The sequence below is a fragment of the Calliopsis andreniformis genome, chromosome 3, assembly GCF_051401765.1.
Source record: "Calliopsis andreniformis isolate RMS-2024a chromosome 3, iyCalAndr_principal, whole genome shotgun sequence".
NCBI classification, from domain to species: domain Eukaryota; kingdom Metazoa; phylum Arthropoda; class Insecta; order Hymenoptera; family Andrenidae; genus Calliopsis; species Calliopsis andreniformis.
This window is the reverse complement of record NC_135064.1, coordinates 11,033,137-11,053,649: the sequence shown is the minus strand read 5'-3', so window position 1 is coordinate 11,053,649 and position 20,513 is coordinate 11,033,137. Positions and strand designations below refer to the sequence as shown.

Below are 20,513 nucleotides of genomic sequence, written 5' to 3'. Positions count from 1 at the left end.
TTGATCCATTAACTTGTATTGCTAGTAACAGAAACGTGAAGAAACTTGGAGGAACATTTGGCAACAAAGGGCGACTTTTTCAGAAAACATGGAACATTAACAAAAAGTTCTTTGTTATTGCTTCAGCGAGGACATAGCTTAACATGACATCAGTATGACATCAATGGCTACTAATGCTTCACATGATACCACTGGAAAATCATCGGACATAATAGTGTTAATCACTTTTCTAATATGACTTATATCATTATATCTTCTGTGATATAGAGAAAAACAATATGTGCAATTTTCATTTTATATAGACCTGACAACTTTAATCTATTCTTATGTAATAACACATATCTTCCAACAATATACTAATATTTTTGAAGAATAATACGTACTTGTGTTTTGGTTATTCACCACTGTGGTGTCTTCCAAATCGTCTTCATACTCCTGTAGTGAATCTTGTCTATCGTGGTTAGTACCCGTATCATTTAAAGGACTCGCCAACTGATTATCCGTCGTTACACTTTCATCTTTCGTCTCCGCGTCATCTACGGTTTGACTACTGTTCATGAGGAACACGCATTTCAAAATGTTACGTAGATCCGAGGCAAAGTTTGTCTGCAGTTGATCAGCTACACCGGCTATGCATACGAATAACCGATGAATAAGATCTTCCGACGACCTAAAACAATATCATAATAGTTTCTTATCGACATATTTCCTGCTTTAATCTGATTCACGTATACATGAACTCAAATTTGCGTGTATTTCATAGTAAGAATATTCATCAGTTCATACATGTAACTATTTCAAAAGTGTAACAACTCAAAAAAGGATGGTCTTCAGGAAAGGCATGAAACTATGAGCTTAGAAGAAGAGAAGTTTACTAAACAAATAAAATTGACAAAAGGAACAGAGTTATCTGAAGAAAATTATCTTCTTCCTTTGAATAAACTCTACAATTCTGAGATTGAATTAGTAGAATTTTAGCGCTGAATTGAGGGCTCTGTTTGCCTAATTGCCTTATGCTCATGTCTCAAAACCGCATTCCTTGAGTCGTATTGCTTTTGACAATGCATTCGCCATTTGTTTCTTTCTTAAGCTACATAATTAAGGTGTTTAAATAGAAGAAATTTTATGAAAATTTTGAATTGGTGCATGTAATATTTCAGATTGCAAATGATATAAGCGTTTTAACCTAACAATAAGAAATGTTACCGATTAATCGTTATTGCATAATTAAAATTTGTATATTCAATGTATCATATGTACCAACCCAGTACAATTTAGGTTAATAGCGAAGCATATCGTTACGCAAAAGGGAGATAAGCTTAATCGATTGTTCCCAATCAATTAACAATACATGTATTAAGATACACAAGAAACGCTTATTACCGAAACTTCGCCCGAATCTGATTCCTGTTCGCAATTTCAGCAGCCTGCATCGCCAGCGCGATTTCCTCATCGTCCTGGCAGTCGCTCTGAAACTCGCTGGTTTCAGAACTCGAGTCGCAACAGCTCGAACAACTGGAACTGGACCCCACATCCGGCTTATGTATTAACGAATGGTCCGAACTGAAAGACTGCGTATCAGAAACCGCCGACGCGCTAGCCAGTCTTATCGCTCGTGTAGTTCTCTGCGTATTATTGTCTTTTATAGCATTCTGCATTCCATACGAAACGTTCTGCGGCATCACTGGAGAGACTGGCTCGATCGCCAAGCCACTCTTATCCGTCCTTGGTCCCAAACCATCGTTCATCAATTCATTGGGACTCCTACTTCCCAATTTCCTTTTGGTTTGCTCCGAACGTTGACTAACACGTTCGTACCTGTCCCTGTGCTCGAGGTCCCTCCTCTTCATTCTACTGATCTGTTCCGATCTAGATCTTCTATGGTCCAAAAGCTTTCTATTCTGCGGCGACAAGTTCCTCTGCGATTTCAGTGCCACGCTGTTACCTACTCGTTGCACCGAGCTATTGCGCATCTCGAAGTGCTGTAGCCTCGGACTCGCGTGAGGACTGTGACTCCCGAAATTCGGCATTTGCCTAGTGTTCTGGCTGGGATGCAAACTGGCACCATAACTGATCAATCTAGGGTTCAAACAACGATCGGTAGAGTTCGACCTGGAACTCTCTGTGCTCGTTGCAGATCGTACATGCGGAAAACTCTGCGTCCTATTCTCTTGTACTCCATGATGGACTATTTGGTTGTTTCTCTCGTGTTTCCGCTGATGCCGTCGTTTCTGCTTCTCGTCCTTCACCTTCCTGGACGTTATCTTATCATGCGCGTACTGTTCGATCTTCGTTCCAATCTTGCCTATACTCTGAGACGTAGACGGACAGTTCTCGCATTTAAGATCGTTCCAGAATTCCTTCCTCGACGTAGACGCGTCGATGTTCAGATTCAGGTTCTCCCAGTTCTCGGTATAATTGATTTGAAAGCTAGACTGATTGGAGTCGCATACAGATATGTGACCATTCCCATATGCAACTCCCACAAACTCCTCGTTGGTTCCATCGAAATTCGAGGATATTCTTGGAATGTTTTTCGCCGCCTCGCTCGTCGAATGTAGGCTGTGGACCTCTATCGAACGGTCCAAAGACGTCACCGTCTTCACGCTTCTCAAACTACAGACGCAGGAGTTGTCTGAGATCGTAGAACTCTTCCTCTTAGGTGAGTTCATGTTCGAGCAAGAATAACTGGTATTCTCCTGTGTGTCCTCGTCGTCCAAGCCTTGATCATCCTGATGAATCTCATTCGCGAAGGTTTTCTTCTCCTCAGGACTCTTGTCGTAGAGACTCGTGTTCTCGGACGATATCACCGTGCAGATGCCCGAGTCAGTCTGCTCAGAGATCTCGTTCTGACAATCGCCGTCTAGCAAGAGATTCGACAAGGTCTTGTTCGCCTCTGAGATTAGCTTCTTCGAGTCCAAGTCTGGCAGGGAATTCTGTATATGCACAGTTTCACCAGCCACGTTATTCTCGTGCGAAACTTGGTTGAGAAGATACTGTGTCTGAGGAATTTCGATGTTGTCCGACCCGCCCAGTATTTCGGATATATCGGAGGTCATGAAATCCTCCTGCTGTTTGTGCAGTTGGCCATCCTGCCTGCTCTCGCTTGTACTAGAAACACTATTCTCCGCGCTGGCCTGTGCACTGGCACTTTGAACCGCCGAGAAGACGGAACTCGCGTCCTCCTCGTCCCTCCTCGAGCAAGGACTATCATCACAGGACTGTTGTCTGCTACCGTTCGAACTACAAGACGCTTTCTTAACATTGTATTGCACTTCGTCAACAACACTTTCTCGTTCACTCGATGTCCTCACGCTACCATTACACCTTACACTCTCCTCATACCCGTCTGTGGATATGTTTAAACAATTAGGCCCGATTTCCACGACACTCCTCTCAGAATCACCGTGCCTCTCCTCCTCCTCATCCTCTGGATCGCTTCTTCCCTCCGTCAAGCGATCGACGCTCTCTCCCTCTTCGATCAGAGTTTGAACAACGTCGTTCGCTACCTCGTCCATATTGTTTCCTGTGTTTCTCGTCACTGTGTAAAAATCTACGATGAAGTCTTTACAGTTCGGGTAACCGGTATAAAAATTGTGAACGAACTCCTCCAAGTCCGGGATATCCTGGCACGCCGACTTCGACGACTGCGTGATGGGACCCGGTGGCTCCTCGTTCGAGCACAACAGCTTTTCTAACATATTCAGCTCGCGGTTGTTCAACGTCCAAAGAAGCTCTCTTATTTTTAGAAGAAGTGTCTAAAATAAAAAGAAACGAGCTTTAGTGTTTATCTTTGGATTCATATGCATCCCTTCGGATTTCTATCTGCTTTTGCGTATGATAGTACGTAAATAAATATATACTTTTACAAGTAAAAAGTGCTACGTGTAGATGCTGCATGACCAACTTTCTGCTACGGTTATAACTTTCTATTAAGGTAATAACTTAATGCATCCTCATTGAAGTCACAACTAGAAGCTTTTTGTTGCCCATTGATGCTGTATGGTTCAAAACGTGTCCAACTTGTGGAAACAATTTTTCCAAATTAAAGCAAGATAACCAAAGGAACATTCAGACTTTACTTTGGTATCAAGGTTACATTTGTTCACAAGTAGGTGCAGCAGTCAGCTCCTTCCAAGTTGCAAATGATGACTCAAGAGAAAAACAAAACAAAAACAACAAAATGTACAAACTGTAGGATTATTTATTCTCGTGACAAAGTACTAACGCGTATTCCCAATTTTTCTTTCGGTACAAACAGGCAACAAGTGGCAAAGTTCCTCGTAGTTTGGTTCAGTGAAGACTCAGATTAAAATCTAAGACAGCAATCTTAAGAGTAGCCTTTTTTATTCAGTTTCATATTCAGTCTTGTAATCCAGTTATTTGAAATTGGAGACGGTTACTTTCACAAATGCTTTATTCATTTTTGTACCTTTAAATCCATTGAATCTCTACATGTAGTACTGTACATCTAAACAATATTAATTAGAATACATTTATCCTGCAAAAGCACATGAGAACTCGAGGGAGACGCTTGAGATTTTACTCCTAACATATATCAATCCTTAACAGATACTCTGATTATGTAGTATAAAAAATAGTTTATCTCACTATAAAGAAAATTTACAACTTTCCATTCTACTAATCACTGTAAACTACCCACGAATACTTTCCATACCTCTATTAAAACTAGAACTACTATAAACGCTGTGATCCGCATCGTATCAGTTAAGGATTAAAGAAATCTTAATTGTCAAGGCACTGCTTTCAACTGGAAGCTTCGTTTTCCTTTTAATTGACCTACATACACTTTAATCTTGCACCAGCATAACCCAATTATGAGTCACTGGCAGGTCATTAGTGCACCTTTGCTCACCTTAAAAGGTCTAAACATTTCGCTAATGTTGTCGGGGTTATTCAGGCACAACGGACCTCCAGGCGGAGCCAAGAGGCCAGAAACAATCGCCAAACGAGGAATAGTAAACATCAGGGCTGGCTCATAATTATCCACGTCGGCTTGGCTGAGCAATCCGCGTTCAAGAGCTCTTTGCAGCGTCTCCGAAAATAAAACGCACACAAGTTCCTGCTGCTCGTACTCCTTCGTCGATTTCACCGGTACCATGGCACCGACGTAGCACAGCTCGAAATCGGCGAACAGCCGATCGAAGATCTTCAGCGACTCGATCAGCTTCTCCAGAGACGGATCCAGGGGGTTCTGGGTCTGAAACAGGTACTGTCGGTATGAAATTTCATTAATCACTGAACGGACGGGAGAAAGGCAATTAACATTGCCATAAATTTCAGCCAGCTTTCGTTCATGGTAATTACAGAATTCTAATCAATTTTCATCCACGTGTCTCATTTAGAATCCTTTGTAAATAATAGCCGAATTGTTTATGCGACAATGTTGCCAACTGGCACCCGCTAGATTTCTTCTATTTTAATAAACAGTATATAGAAGGAAATAATCATGACTGGTCTGCTTTTAACAGTTAAGTGTGACGTCTGTATTTATTGGAAAATATAGCGAAACGATGCTTGTACGAAATTTTGTTGTGCGTCAAAAGGGATTTAAATTCGAGTTAAAATTATTCTGCTGCAACACGAGGCGTCTTTCAAGCGTTTATGACTAATATACACTGTAGTTACAAATAAGATGGAGATGAACATAGTGTACCGCGTTGCAAGTATACTCGTCATTCCTTGACGTCTCCTCCGATTGTATATTCTAAATTCAGATATGCATGCGAGCAGTTTAATGTATCGTAAAGTATATATTTCCTGCATAGAGATCAAAGTTCTCTACGTATGCGGCAAAATAAGAGTGATTTTAAATTCTAATCAAAGTATACTTATTTTAATGTTTAATTATATACGTTTATATACATAACATACATATATACATACATATACCTTTCCATAGAAAAAAATTTGCAAATATAGACAAATGAAAAGTTTATTTCAAATTATGCTTTATAAAAATATCATTTGTTTCCAGTATATTTTAATCATATATAGTAGAGAAAACAAAAGGTGTTTTTAGAACTAATATTACGCAGTCTTTTTTACGTAGCATAAACTTTCCAATATTAAAATGCAAATTTTCAGAATTCTGAAACTGGCACCTTCAATCGTACTCTCTAGTCTTGCTGGAAAAATTCCAGATTGTCAATTCTCATGCATACATTGACGTGACCTAGTATTTTTTTATCTAACGATCCGCGTCATTTTTTCATTAAAAAAATTATTCACTGTATGTGGAAATTTCGATATAAATTCCTGCTGTGATCTGGATCGTAAAATTTTGTTCAATTATCTACTTACGAAATTATGGAAAGTCATCGATCAAGTTCAGCAAAAAAAAAGCATGAATACTTTAATGCATGACCCACAGCAATTATATATTAAAAAGAAATAGAAGGGTGCACTCATAATTGCTATGTCTTCAAGAAGAACAGGAGAGGAGAAAGTTACACGTGCCAAGCCATGCTGCAGAATGCATCAAAAGGTAAGTTCGTCTCTTGCACATCGACACTGCGTAGAAATACTCTTCAACATTTTCTCTATTTTTAAGAAGAGGAGAACTAACTCTATAGAAGCACACAATTTTACTAAACTTGTTTTTAATATTAAGCTGGTGCACGTGCAATGTAGTATCCTTAAATAGAATTTCAAATACGTAATTTTTTCAAGACACCATATCTCAATGATTAACTGATTTTATTATTCCGAAATAAAAACAATAAGTTTTAAAAGTCAAGAAATTGTGAACATTACTTTTACCATTCCTTCATTTCGATATCCTTTTTTTATATGTATTAAAAAAATCGCTGCTTAACAAAATAAATGTTTAACAAAATAATACTCAATTGGCACAAGATCATATTAATACGAGGAATGCTGCAAATTTTTTATTTTAAGCTTTTATACGATCGTTTTCAGTGTTGCTATCTCCACTTATTTAAGATTTCTATATCGTCAGCCTCATGTGAAACTCGTTTATCTATTTTCTTTGGCTTTCTATTTAAGCCAAGTGACAAAAAATGGTAGAATGCTTTACCATTGCTGTTATTTGAAATACAGCCTTTCTTAGGCTGTTTGATACATATTCTGTGCAATATCTCTGAAAATATTATTATTGAGTTCATTTTTTGACCACGTCTTTGATCTATTTTCCAATAAATAGTTATTAATTTTAGAAAGCAACAATGAACAATGTTAATATTTACAAGAATTTTTACAAATACTAAATTTATATATCAGCAGCTTTTTTGATAAAATTTATGCCAAATAATAAGGGCTTTCATAGCTTTATTATAAGCTTTGTTAATATTCAAAGCATTCGTACCTACATTAGTAAGTGGCTTCATCTTTAATGTGCTTTATAAAAAATAACGATCGGACAAAGTTTATTGCATGATACCAATCCCTCTATCTATAACTTCGAAAAAACAAGAAACCTAATATATGCTCTATGTTACTTAAATAATATTTTATAAAATTCTAGTTATGTCCTCGTTATTTTAAATATGTGTCAATTCATCGTTTTACTCTATATGTATTTTATATCTTAACAAGTTTTTATTAATCTGTTAAGGGCAGCTCCACTCCACATAATAAAAAATACCATTAAATATACGTACTTTTCCACTATAATGATAACATAAATTAAAATAATTAGAAAAACAAATTAACATTCCGCTTAAATGAATGCTTACACAATATTTAATATTAGAATTTAAGTGTCATTCGATAACTTCACAAATGCTCATCAACCGGACCAATACGATTCGTTATCGAAAACCTATAAAACAGAACCTAAATGTTCTCGATGGCATATACATCAGTGGCCAATTAAATACCTATCTTTCTGGTATCTTTAGATAACTAGATCTAGAATGTTTGAACAGTAAGAAAAGTTGTAAAAAAATGTTGACGTAACTACAAGCATGTAGGCCTTACGATTAGATGTGTCAATAGGTGTCTGAGATTATTCCCTTTCGCTTGCGCTGCGATAATGCAACTAAGTTTCAAAACAGTGCAATTTTATAAAGAATGTTCGCTCGAAGAACACTTGCACATGAGGACTGTTGATAATATTTCATCGTGATATGGATACCACTTTTGAGGCCCATTCATTCGTAGATCGATTATTAATTTCTAAAATTAACAGAGGTTAACGACAAGGATCAATCATGAGTCAAAAATCACGTGTGTTACGATCAAAGATCAATTTTTACTGGCTATAATCTTGAGACTTGTTACCTACAACGAGTTTATACAGAGTAAGAGATGTACATTTATCTCGAAAGAACTGATACCACTACCTAAGTAATACACTATCTGGATCCATTAATAAGTTTGTCCCGAAAATATATTCTTCATTATATCTGTGATTGCAATGAACAACGACGCGTTACATTTTTTGTTTTTGAGATATTCACTTTGAATCTCAATTTTATAGTATAAACTTGCATGTTACATCAAGAATATAAATTTTGTAGTCTTCAATTAAGCCAAAAATTCAATTTTTTTATGTAACTTACATTATTTTGTCTTATAGACACTCTCAAGAGAAAGCTCAATTTTCTCGAAAATGAAGCACGACATCAAAGAAAGCTACTTTAAATTTTCGACTTTTTGTTTCCTGTAGAATTACCTCCTTTCCACCTATGCCTCTAATTCTGGAACACTCTGTATAAATAATTACCAATGAATCATATACCTATAGCGAAGAAACACTATAACATATTCTTCATACCACGAATTCCTATTTCTATACGAAGAATACCTTAAAAAGAGAAACAGCTTCATGTTCTCATTAATAGCAGACTAATAATACACTTCTAATTGCACACAGTGGATGATATCTTCGCATCGAGTGTAATGTGCCCCTAACACGATTCACCAACAGTCTAACGTACAGGTGTCGATAAATACCTTCAGGTTCATGTGACCTTTCAGCGCGTGTTCCCTGAGCAAATTCCTGACGATATCCAGCGACTTTGTCAGAGCCTTCGCCAAAGGCCTCATGGCTGAACTTTCAGCCTCCCTGTTCATGATGGAGGACCCAGCTGCCAGGCACTCGGCGCCGAACCACAGCTGCCCCGCCAGGTTCTCCTGCATCACGTCATCGGGGAACTTCACCCTGAAATCCCGATTCGCCCTGCTCTCTGGGATCAGGTCGTCCATTATCTGGCTGCATATCGTCAGCACCTTGTCCTGGCAATGACGTAGCTGATTCACCAGCGTGGTGCATCTCTCCGGCTCCTGACGACCGTCGAACGAGTCCAACTCGCACGCGACTGCGTTCAGGGATTCGTCAGCGTAGAAGAACTGGGCGAGCAGGCTCGTATCGTCCCTCTGTGAACCAAACACAAAAGGGATTTTTAATATTGCGAGTAAAAGTCTTTTGAAATTTATTGAGATCAACAATCGGGATAATACATTCTCTGAGTTGATTTGCTGGCAAGGAATCTAGTCAAGGCCTTGCCAATGACATGATGAAGACTCTTTCAGCGAAAAGTCTTGCTAGGTTTTATATGGTGGCGAGGACCATTGACCAGGTTTGTTTTTAGTCTTCTGATTACTTGTAAGAGTGGAAGAATGAAGGGATTATTGTATGCTTTGCGTTAATGGGTTTTTCTTCGTAAATGAGCCAGTAAACCAAGGTAAATAAATTAAACTAAAACATTGTGGAAGTATATTATTATAAAAACTGAAATATACTGAGGAGGAACTACAATCTCTGACCATCAAATTAGATCACTCAAAATTTATGAGTCAGTGAAACATTCATTTTCATATGTCCAATTAGTGATTCTAATTGTACATTTCTAGCGATTTGACGCTAAGATAGGTTATCACCTTTAACAAAGATAGGTACATAAACCATTTTTGTATTTGAGATGTCCTATCGTTTCCTCATGCATCTTAATTTGTGTTCAATTAAGTCTCCCAACAATAAAAACCGACTTCTACCTACTACTCGTACTAAATATCACACGTGCATGTTGTTAGATGTCTCGTGCAAGATAACCGAATTTATATTATCAGGTTACATCATGAATCGTATTCTCAGGCTATATCTAGTTATAACTAAGATCATCAGTCGGCATGACAAATCGTGAACACGTGTGGACATTTGTTTACTTATTTACCTCATATGTTTGCAAAAGGAGATGTTTGTTTACTTATCTGTGACGATACTAATCTCATTCATCTCATTTTTATCAACTATAATACGTGCATGTAGATACGCCAGTACAGAAAGTGCATTACTTCAAAGTTTTATAAATTAAACGACAAGTTTAAGTTTTCAGACATCGTTCATGCATAACACGAAATAATCAAAATATTTGCAGACTGATTAAACTTTAATTATTATATATAACACGAGATATCTTTATTACACATACACACATCTCAAAGAAGATGAATTAGCATTACAGTTGATTATGCGTTCTTACTACGTGTTTCCTTATCTCAAGTTTTGCTTAATTAACTCCTACATGTGTCAGAGAATCTAGACGGGTTATACGGCTAGCCAATTTTTATAATGTACGATATTTGATAAATGGCTTATCACTGAGATAAGCTTCTTATATACACGCAAAAACATAATTGTTTTGCAAGTGTCGTAGACTCTTCAAGCCATAAAATAACGCATCACTAAAATAGGGAATACGTATTCATGAACAATATTCTTTCAACAAATCATATTTGTCCTGTCTTGTAAAAATTATAACTATTGTCTTTATGAACCAATTAGCTTCTAAATTTCACCTATGTAATACATGAACTCATTCAGTTCGTTCATTAGTATCTTACATCATGTACATAGTATTTTAGCCAGAAGTCACAATGCAAATCCACTTGTTTTCCATGCGACTTAATGTCTTTAATATATCTAAAACTAAACAGTCTTACTACTTCTTGTATTTTATAGAATACAGCTTTTTCACAATTTCATTCAACAATACATTTTTCCCTAAAATGAAATAGCTTAGTTTCAGAGTTAGTAATGTCCTGAATAAAGCGTCTGAAATATGTCTGACTTGGAACTTATTCTACTGTCGTACATTAGCTAAGCCAGACACAGTAAAGTCAGTAAATCCTAAGTCAGACACATTTCAGGCATTTTCTCAACAATTATGAACTCGAAAACAAAGTCTGGGACGCAGTGTCATTTATCCTCATTTTTGTCTTATTTTAGCAGATAAAATCACCCCTTAAAATTGCCAACACCTGTCGTCGAAAACCCTGTATATCTTCTCAGTCCACACAGCATGGATGTTCCACAATTTGCTTCTGTAAACTCGTGACGTTTTATTGCTTCGTTAACTATTTAAATTTTTTTATGCACCACTATAGGTAGATAAAATATATCTACATGTAAAATCAAAAAATGTACAATACCGCGAATACGTTAATCTTTAACTCACATGCACTTCCAATACCAACATAAGAATTACTGCAATTCTGTTACGAAAAATGGTTGACAGTAAAACACACGTATAGAAAAAATTCTCAGCTTTGCAATTTATTAATCTCTGTAAAATCCACTATATTTTTCATATAAAATACAAAACGTTGAGTTAGTATCTATAAATGCTATGATCTCACCGTGCCAATAAAGGGTTAAACGTAAACGTAAACGAAAGAAGATAATACAAGACGCCTTGAGAACATTTCCCGCTGCAGAAATAATCGAGACGTTTTTCTTTCGAGCGAGATAATTGGTAATTTTCCGCACACGTTCACCTCGAAGAAAAGCGCCCCAAGGAGAAATACATGTACATATATTTATAGATTGATACGAACTGGTGCATCTCGAAACAATCAGAGGTCTAATTATGTATGTCTACGCTGTAATTAATCGTGAGAGGGCGGCGTATGATATTTTACGTTCCGTAAACAGTGATCTTCAATGAACGAGAGTATCAATTCAATGTTAATTACGTCAAGCAGTCGCTGATTTATTTAACGAGCGAACGTTTTTCCTCCCCCATCGACACGACGATCCTCCCCCCTCGTTCCTATCAATTATCTGCAGCAAGAACAAAGAAGACTCGTTCTTTTTTTTTCCAATCAGATGGTAAATTAATTAATTTTGTCGCTACACGAAAGGAATTTTCCGCATAGCTCGCGCGTGCTTCATCGACGCGGCCAGAACTGATAATTGAGTGGTGGTTACTGGTTAACTATCATAATTAGAAGCCTAGACGAGTGAGGTGACTGACAATGAATGTTTAGGAAGGAGGAACTGTTTCAATTTGATGGAGTTAACTGGTCTAATTTTGTATTCTATTACAAGAAAAGTGATCGACTGTTTTAACTCTTTGGCTACAGATACGTGGAAATTGCAGTCTTGTAAAATTTGTCAGCAAGTAAAAAGTATACGGAAAATCGATTCAAGTTTCACTTTCTTTTAAAGATTAAATAAATGTTAAATTAAAAATTCAAGATTAAATTGGAGCACGAAAAATTAGAAACTCTTGGAATAACTTAAACACACGCAAACTTTCTTCAATTTAGAGTTCGATTTTTGAATAATTTTCTAAAACAAGGTAATAGTGGCTTTAAAAAAAAGAATTTTTTCCAGTAAAGAAACCAATTTTTAAGGTCTAGAAACATTCAATAAATTAAAATATCTATCAAAATATCGTAAACTACATTGTAAATAATTTTATAAGGAATAGATAATGTACAAAAATTAGAACTTAATTGGATAATATGTGGATTCAATGATTTCCTGAGTATTAGGACGAAAAACATGTTTAATATATGAACCGATTTTGCTAATTTATTATGCTTTGTAAGATCACTACAAGTAATATGTTGCAAGTTTGCAGCGAGTAATATCTGTGTACACTATCGGGTATCCACTAGTACCTACAAAGTGAGGTACAGTAGAATCTCGATTAACCGGATTTCGATTATCTACATACATACATTCTCCGTTATTCAGAGTATCGATTACTATCGATAAGAGTTCAGTAGAACTGAGACTAAGCCTTGAATTATGATAACTTAATAATAGTTTAACAAGCTTTTAAAAATTAGGAATTAAATGAAAATTTTTATTTCAAATTTGATCTTAAATCCATCGATCGAGGTTCTACCATATTTATCTTTACGTAAGAAACAACATACCTATTCGCAGAATTTCTACTAACTATGAATAACAAATTGGGAATACAATTTGGTTGCAGTCGTTTTTATAACTGACAATGACTAATACCTTACAATTCTGTCTTCTCAATATATCGCCCGCGATAAAAATGTTTTTATAATAAAGAAAGACGAACTTCCTCATCGTAGTAAAAAAAAACATGGCAATTTTCCTTCATCGAAATTTTCAACAAATAACAGTGAACGTTATTAAGATATCGATTATATATAGCGTGTGAAGCATATCCATGTAAAGAGATATATCATTTTATCGACTTATCTCCCCGCGAGTCAACAACAATTTTACAGGCGTTTTCTCACGGGAGCAAAGTGTTTCATTTATCCTTCTTTCCTTGTTTTCGAAGCACGAGCACTGTATAGCGTAAAGTACACTTGGAATCTCGAGGTAAATGTTCTTATCGTACAGCTGAGTCAGGAAAATGGAAGAGAGTAAATCGTGTATAAATTCAGCTGCCATTCAAGGAAACCATAAGTGAAATGTTCACTTCGTTCGGGTCGTATCCACTTGTGTGACATAGAGGTAAAACATATAGATACAATTTGCAATAAGAGTGGCAAATAAAACGTGTCTTGATCGCTATATATTTTTTCCTATAAGATTTCTTTGTCTGCATGTCATATAATTCAACATATCAGCAGCTGAAACTTTGACAAATTTTTATGATAATGTGCAATTAGTAACGTATGCTATTTGCATATGCACTTCAGATATTTAATTAGGTATTCAATAGTAATAATAATAATAATAAAAAAGATAGGGTAAATATATCAATTATTGCACACGTTAAAGATACCTGTTCTACTCTTGATTAAATTAAATGGTATTACTTCATTTTTTCATACTTTTTAATGTATTTACATTAAATTCAATGTTTTTCTACTAATACGATTTTTTGTAACTAAAATATTGGAAACACTTTAAATATTAATTAAAATACAAGAAGAACTTCATGCACTGATTACTGACCAAATGAAAATGCGCAGAATAAAAACTGTGTGCCAATTACTGTACAATTATTGCGTTTTCGGTGTTTTAAAAGTGTAAATATTATTATGCTTTCAATTCGAACTGGTAACTGAAATTCCAATTTATGAGAAAAAGTAAATATTTCCAATTTAATAGTGCTACATTTTGTTACATGTGAAAATAAAAGGTATTCAGATCCCACCCAGTATTTGATACTGAACAGGGCTGGTAAGGTTGCATCTGGAAGAAATGCGGATCTACATGATTACTATAAATAGATCCACCTAATTTCACATACATTTTCGGTCCTAGCATATTATTGGCCAAAGTGGCCATAACTACTAATTCAATCGATGTATTCCCTATATGAATACAGTACCACTCATAAATATTCAAACAGTGTCACATGTTGAGAAAAATAAATTTCTAAGGCATAGAAATCTATAAGGTTTCTTTGTAGTAACTGAAGTATCTTCTTTACATTTGTTTTGTACTTCTATTACATCTTAAAATTAAGTATATAATAAATACAAACATAATACTTGTAACAGTAATGAATAGTTAGTCTAAGCAATAAATATCGGTTGCTACCAATAAATCTGCAATTTTCCAAACTTGTGAAATTGTTCGAATACTTATGAGCGATACTGTACCTATGAAAAAGTACTACTGTGTCAACATGTGTCTGAGATGCAACTGTACCAGCTCTGCACAGTATATACTTTTACCCTACTCTGTAGGGTCACATATAAGACATGTATTTCATTAAATATATTCCTGCTTTAACAATGATTCAGCAGATAAGTGTTTATTTGTAAATGATACGGATTATTTGCTTCTATCTTCTCTAAATACTTTTAGAGAGCAAATCTAAGATTTCTTGTTCGTTAAAATGAAAATTAGAAATCACAATTTGCATATCTACGAGCGATTGATACCTCAAAGGAAACAAGATTAATCTATGGATCTGTTTTATTAACATGTAACAAGAATTCATTTCTCGTTTCTCCTGATTACAAAAGGAACAACATACAAAATATTGTAACTGGACGAGATTTACTATTTTTGTGGCCAATATTAAACGATACTAAACGTGAAACATGAATCGCTCATTAAGCACGGGAGATGCAGAAGACTCATTGTTAAAAATCAACATCGAAAACGAACTTAGAAAGCGTGACGAGGTTTTCTCCAATTAGTGTAGACCAATGGGTGCAGAATGGTCCGTACAATTGGTAAGGAATAGTGGGACAAATATTGAAAAAAGGAAACTGACATTCTTTCTTTTTTCTAAAAATACATTACCTAGATAGAAATAGAAATAATGTGTGGAGTAAATTCGATATAATTATAAAAAATTACTGAACGTATCTACGTTTGGTAGATCATATTAGATTATTTTAAGATATAATTCCTCGTTTTATATTTTGTCTCAAAATAAGTAGAAATTTTTTGAGAAAGAATTTGAAAAATGAGGAACAGTTGTAGACAGTAATATTCTGTATATCAGCGATTAAATATCATTGTAAATAGTAGTTTTCTGAGGAATGAAATCAGTTTTAATGACATTATTTGTGAAATAAATTAGTATCATTATCTCAATTTTCTTCATTAAAAAACGTTAAAATGCATCTTAGTAATTCCGGTATCTAAGTAGTGACTCCAATTCACATTAACATATTTAGAAATTCGCTTGTTTAAAACATACACAAGTATCTCTCAGGAGTTCATTTTTCGTTGAAAATTTATCTGAAAAAAACTAGAAAATTCAGTGAAAGAAATAGAAAACAGATTTAATAGAGATTCTATAAACTTCAAGAAGTAATATAACGTAATAATTTTTGTAGAGATCAATCACAGATGTGAAATGTTGAACATACGTTTAACAAAATTCAATTTGATACTAACAAAGAAGAAAGGAAGCCAAAAGTATGCCCAAGTATCGAAATTACCCTAAAAAGTACCACTTCGCGAATAGTACAGGTACAGTGATTGTAACTTGTAACTTTATTCATAAAGAATTGTTACAATATTTCAAAATATTTGTGTTAGAATATGTTAAGAAACTTTATTTTTATATTAAAATTCATGTATTAAACCAAACTTAACAAAACTTATTTATACTTCAATATAAGTAGTTCCAAGATATTTAATAGTGCTACAAGTCTAAAAGATACCCATTTTTCTTTTATTAATTAATTAGCATATTACTAACAGGTATGAATATCTATTTTATAAAACATTACAAATGGCGTTATTACATGCTAATTTCTAGGTGATTCAGATACCTTTACATAAACCCAGCAACTAAAGTATTGCATAAAAAGCAAAATACATTGCAGTCATTTACACAATTAACCAATGTCCCGAGCACATATGAACGGGTCGGTGAATCACGGTATTTCCATCGTATTGCGAGTTGCAAGGTTGCAGCGCGGTGCATCAGCGATTTAATACTTTAGATACATCGAGGAGGTTTCATTTTCCAAAGCAACCACTGTCCGCGTGTTCCACGATGAGCACCGATGTCCCCGATTTTTATGTCTATTTAGCACGCGTCACTTTCGAAAATCCACGAACCACGTGTTATGCCCCTGTGGCTCCCTTATCTATTTTAAGCCACGCAACGATACGTAAATTAGGATGCACGGCGATATGTGCCTGTGCAATTGCGCTTGCATAACGCCCATGTCGATGCACTTTGAATCGATAGCATCGGCTCACGTGAAACGGGCTCCGCATTTATTGCTCCTACGAACAATATCTGACACAAAGGGAATGAGAGGAGGAGAGAAGAAAGCAGACTGCACCATCGCATATGTGTACGCGCATCTGTACCTTTGATAGATGTTTCGAGTTGGGGAGAATTCGAAACAAGTTCAATAAAAGGACCAACAATGAAACCTCTGCGAGAGTTCAAGAAAGATCAATGTTAAAATTCGCATCTTTCTAGCAATTCGCGGTAGAAATTTTACACAAATTATTTGTATATATTCATGATACTTTATTCTTAATCATTTTGCACTGTTCGAATAGATCTGAAATTTCATTCTCATCTTTAATGTTTCTCTAATAGAAATTCAATTTATAGAAAACCCATGGGAACTTTTCATGTAAATATAATTTAAATTTTTGAATGTAAATTCATTCATTGAATTTAATTCATTGAAATTAAATTTACATTTATTTACATTTTTTTATGTAAATTCGGTTTAATTTACATTTTTTTTATGCAAATTCAATTTACATACAACATTTTAGTTCTGACTTTTAACAATACTGCGTACCTATTCAAGGCGTACAATCTTAATATGAAAATATAATTTACAGTATTTTATGCTTTAGAGAATAATTCGAATATACATATTCTTATATACTGAATAGGTATTAGTTATTTAAATAATTCATAAACGTTAAATGCGAAATTTTTAAAAATTAGCTATTCTTAAGAATATTTTAAAAATCAGAATTTCCTTAAATAGTTACATAAACTAACTTTCTTGGCTCGCTATCATAGTAGTTACAAATTGACATTGGTTTCTTTTAAACTCGCTCACTGATATGACATATATGCAGTGTTATTATACCTGCATAAATGTTATTTTATTGAGTGTCTATTCCATCAGTACGTATAATTGATACGTAGATATAGCAACAATTTTTTGATACACAAAGTAATTATTTCACGATCAAGTTTTTATATAGGTAAGGAAGATAACCATCATGTATTTCGCGATTCATGGTTATTATTTCCTGTTTTAGTAACTACCCTATTCCTGCCACCTATTTTTATGCAATTATCATCATAAAGGCCGACAAGGAAAGTTAAAGCAAAACACAAGTATAATGAAAGTCAGATAAAAATAGCTAATAATCGCTTAACATTTATGACAAGAATACAATAATAAAATCCTTGATATCTGTGACATCAAATCGAAGGTAAAATAAATATTCTGCTAACGTCAATTTTTAATATAAGTATATAGTAAATAGTACTTACCGATCAAATAAAGTCTTAATAAAATACTAATTCATAATTCAAAAGAAAAAACATTTACGTAGAGTAAAGTATAGGTATATTACGTACTTAAAATATAATTTAACCAAGCACCTACTACCTCGCGAACTACTTTATTTACGATGTATCCAAGATCTATTTCCGCAAGTGTAAACGTATCGATGCTCTAAAATAAAATCAAGATCATAAAGAAACCGCGATCGTGAAACATTTCACGTGCGAATTACGACGTTCAAAACAATTGATTTAATCGTAAAGTACTATCATATACCACAAAACAAGAATAAGATAATAGGAAACTCCATGCTGTATTCGCTCAATTTATTAAGTGTACTAATGTATAAAACTTACGTGAAATCGTGCAAAATATTCTAATCAAGTGTTGAATTTGAGATAATACTTCATTTAACATTAAAAGGAATTATTAGAAATGGGGCTTCAGTTTTCTATTTGCGATATTATTCTCTGAAAATCCATTAAAATATTGCCTTCTGAGAAATAATAAAATCTTCTTCGCTTCTTTAAATATTCATGAACAAGTAATAGTCAAAATTAATTTTTTACACTATTTTTCTTGCCTTGTTTGTCTTCCAACACTCGTCGTTTAACTTCAAATTTATACGACAGTTGTTATTCCTGATTCAGAATAATATAATATTGTTTTTTAATTTTTGACGTATGACAAATATGAGACAGGTAACGCAGACTACATACGTCAAAATATTGCTCCGCAACAAGCACGCGTCTTGTTTGCACAATTCCTTTCGCGTGTCGATCAAATATCAACACAGAACCACGTAAATGTTCCCAGATGTGCCCTTATCGCAATCGATATACAGTACCGATGCGTACTACACGCTTATCACAGGGAAACTTGACTAAAATTGCCGACCGCGTACATAGGACTAAATATGACCATGCATAATGGGGAACTAAGTTAATTTCGAAATTAACACGAGATTCGCGCCATTATTTACTTATGCATCGTTCTAAATAATGACCAAACCACACGAAAACGTGTTTGTGGGGAAATATGGTGAGAAAGTAACTTGAAGGGCAGAAATGACAGTATAAACAAACGATGGATACGCTAACTCAAAAGGTAACTGGGGTTGTGAATGAAGGGTTAGGGTTAGTGAATTTATAAAAAAGCAAAGCAGTAGGAAATAGAATTTGTGGTACTATGATAATGAATATCATTATTGTAGCACACATTGCTAATTTTTTACAATAATGACGTAACTCAAAAATTATAATTTTCTGGGAAATAAAATTATGATTTTCTGATGTCATTCAGTGCAAGGGTTAGTTTTTTCATAAAAATAACTCAAAAATATGAAAAATATAACATTTCTGAGTCATATCTGCTTTATTAGAACAAATGAATAATATTATTAGGTGGAAAATCTTCGAGATACGATGCTAACTTCAATTTTTTGACATACTACTATTTTTTGGTTCCTGTCTATAATTATTGGAAATACATTACCAGAGATTATTGTATATGCTTCATTTTTAATAGATGCTATTTAGTACTAAGGAACAAAATGGCATGAAAATCAATTAATATGAACTATACAGCAGAATTAAAAATTTTCAAAGTGTACTGCAAGGTCTTAAAATTTTACATTTTTATAAGTTCATCAACTTCCATCTTTCTATTCTCTTTAATAACTAATAAGTTAATATTACAAGACATACCTAAATATAGACTAATAGATCAATAGACTAAAAAATGCAGGTGGAACAATACTGAAAATGTATTTCTAATACTTTATACAGGTATTTCTAAAATGATATAACTCAAAAAACCCAATTTTCAATCTGCAATTTTTCATTGTAAAAATTTTAATTAGTAATTGAACTTTCAAATTGTAGATTTTATTCAAAGAACTCTTGAAATATGCATTGGATACGAATCATTTGAATAATATCGACAAAATCATTTACTACACATAACGAGTAACTACTTCCCTATTCTTTCTATAAACATTAGTTAACTAGTAAATAATATTATTTTTTCTTAAAATATAGCAGTATATTTTTCTTAAAATATATACTGCTATGAGTTATATTACTTTTGAAATACATTTGCCAGTTACTGAGTCACTAAAAAAAATAGTATTATTAGGGCGTTCGAGTGACACACAGTCATCTGATAAGGATTACACAAATTTATCTTTATATCATCCTTTTATTTGCTTTACAATAGATGTCGACTCATCTTTTAGTGACCTCCATTAAAAATTCTTTCATTAATGTTATTCTTAATCGCACAAATTAATACTATTCATAGTCATCTAAGCAAGACCATCATTGATACATAAATAAAGT

General features: G+C 34.3%; 1 protein-coding gene across 3 annotated transcripts in view; it reads right to left on the bottom strand.

Annotated features, from left to right (window-relative positions):
* The window catches only part of LOC143176985 (lateral signaling target protein 2 homolog), a 48,296-nt gene that overhangs the window by 5,522 nt on the left and 22,261 nt on the right, over nucleotides 1-20,513 (bottom strand). For 2 of the 3 annotated variants that reach the window (XM_076374684.1, XM_076374685.1), the window contains exons 2-5: nucleotides 8,941-9,363; nucleotides 4,877-5,233; nucleotides 1,384-3,758; nucleotides 384-670 (exon numbers count right to left, since the gene is read on the bottom strand). In XM_076374684.1, the coding sequence (XP_076230799.1) occupies nucleotides 384-670; nucleotides 1,384-3,758; nucleotides 4,877-5,233; nucleotides 8,941-9,363 (3,442 nt within the window). The remainder of the gene's footprint in view (nucleotides 1-383; nucleotides 671-1,383; nucleotides 3,759-4,876; nucleotides 5,234-8,940; nucleotides 9,364-20,513) is intronic. The other variant, XM_076374686.1, reaches the window with a different exon arrangement.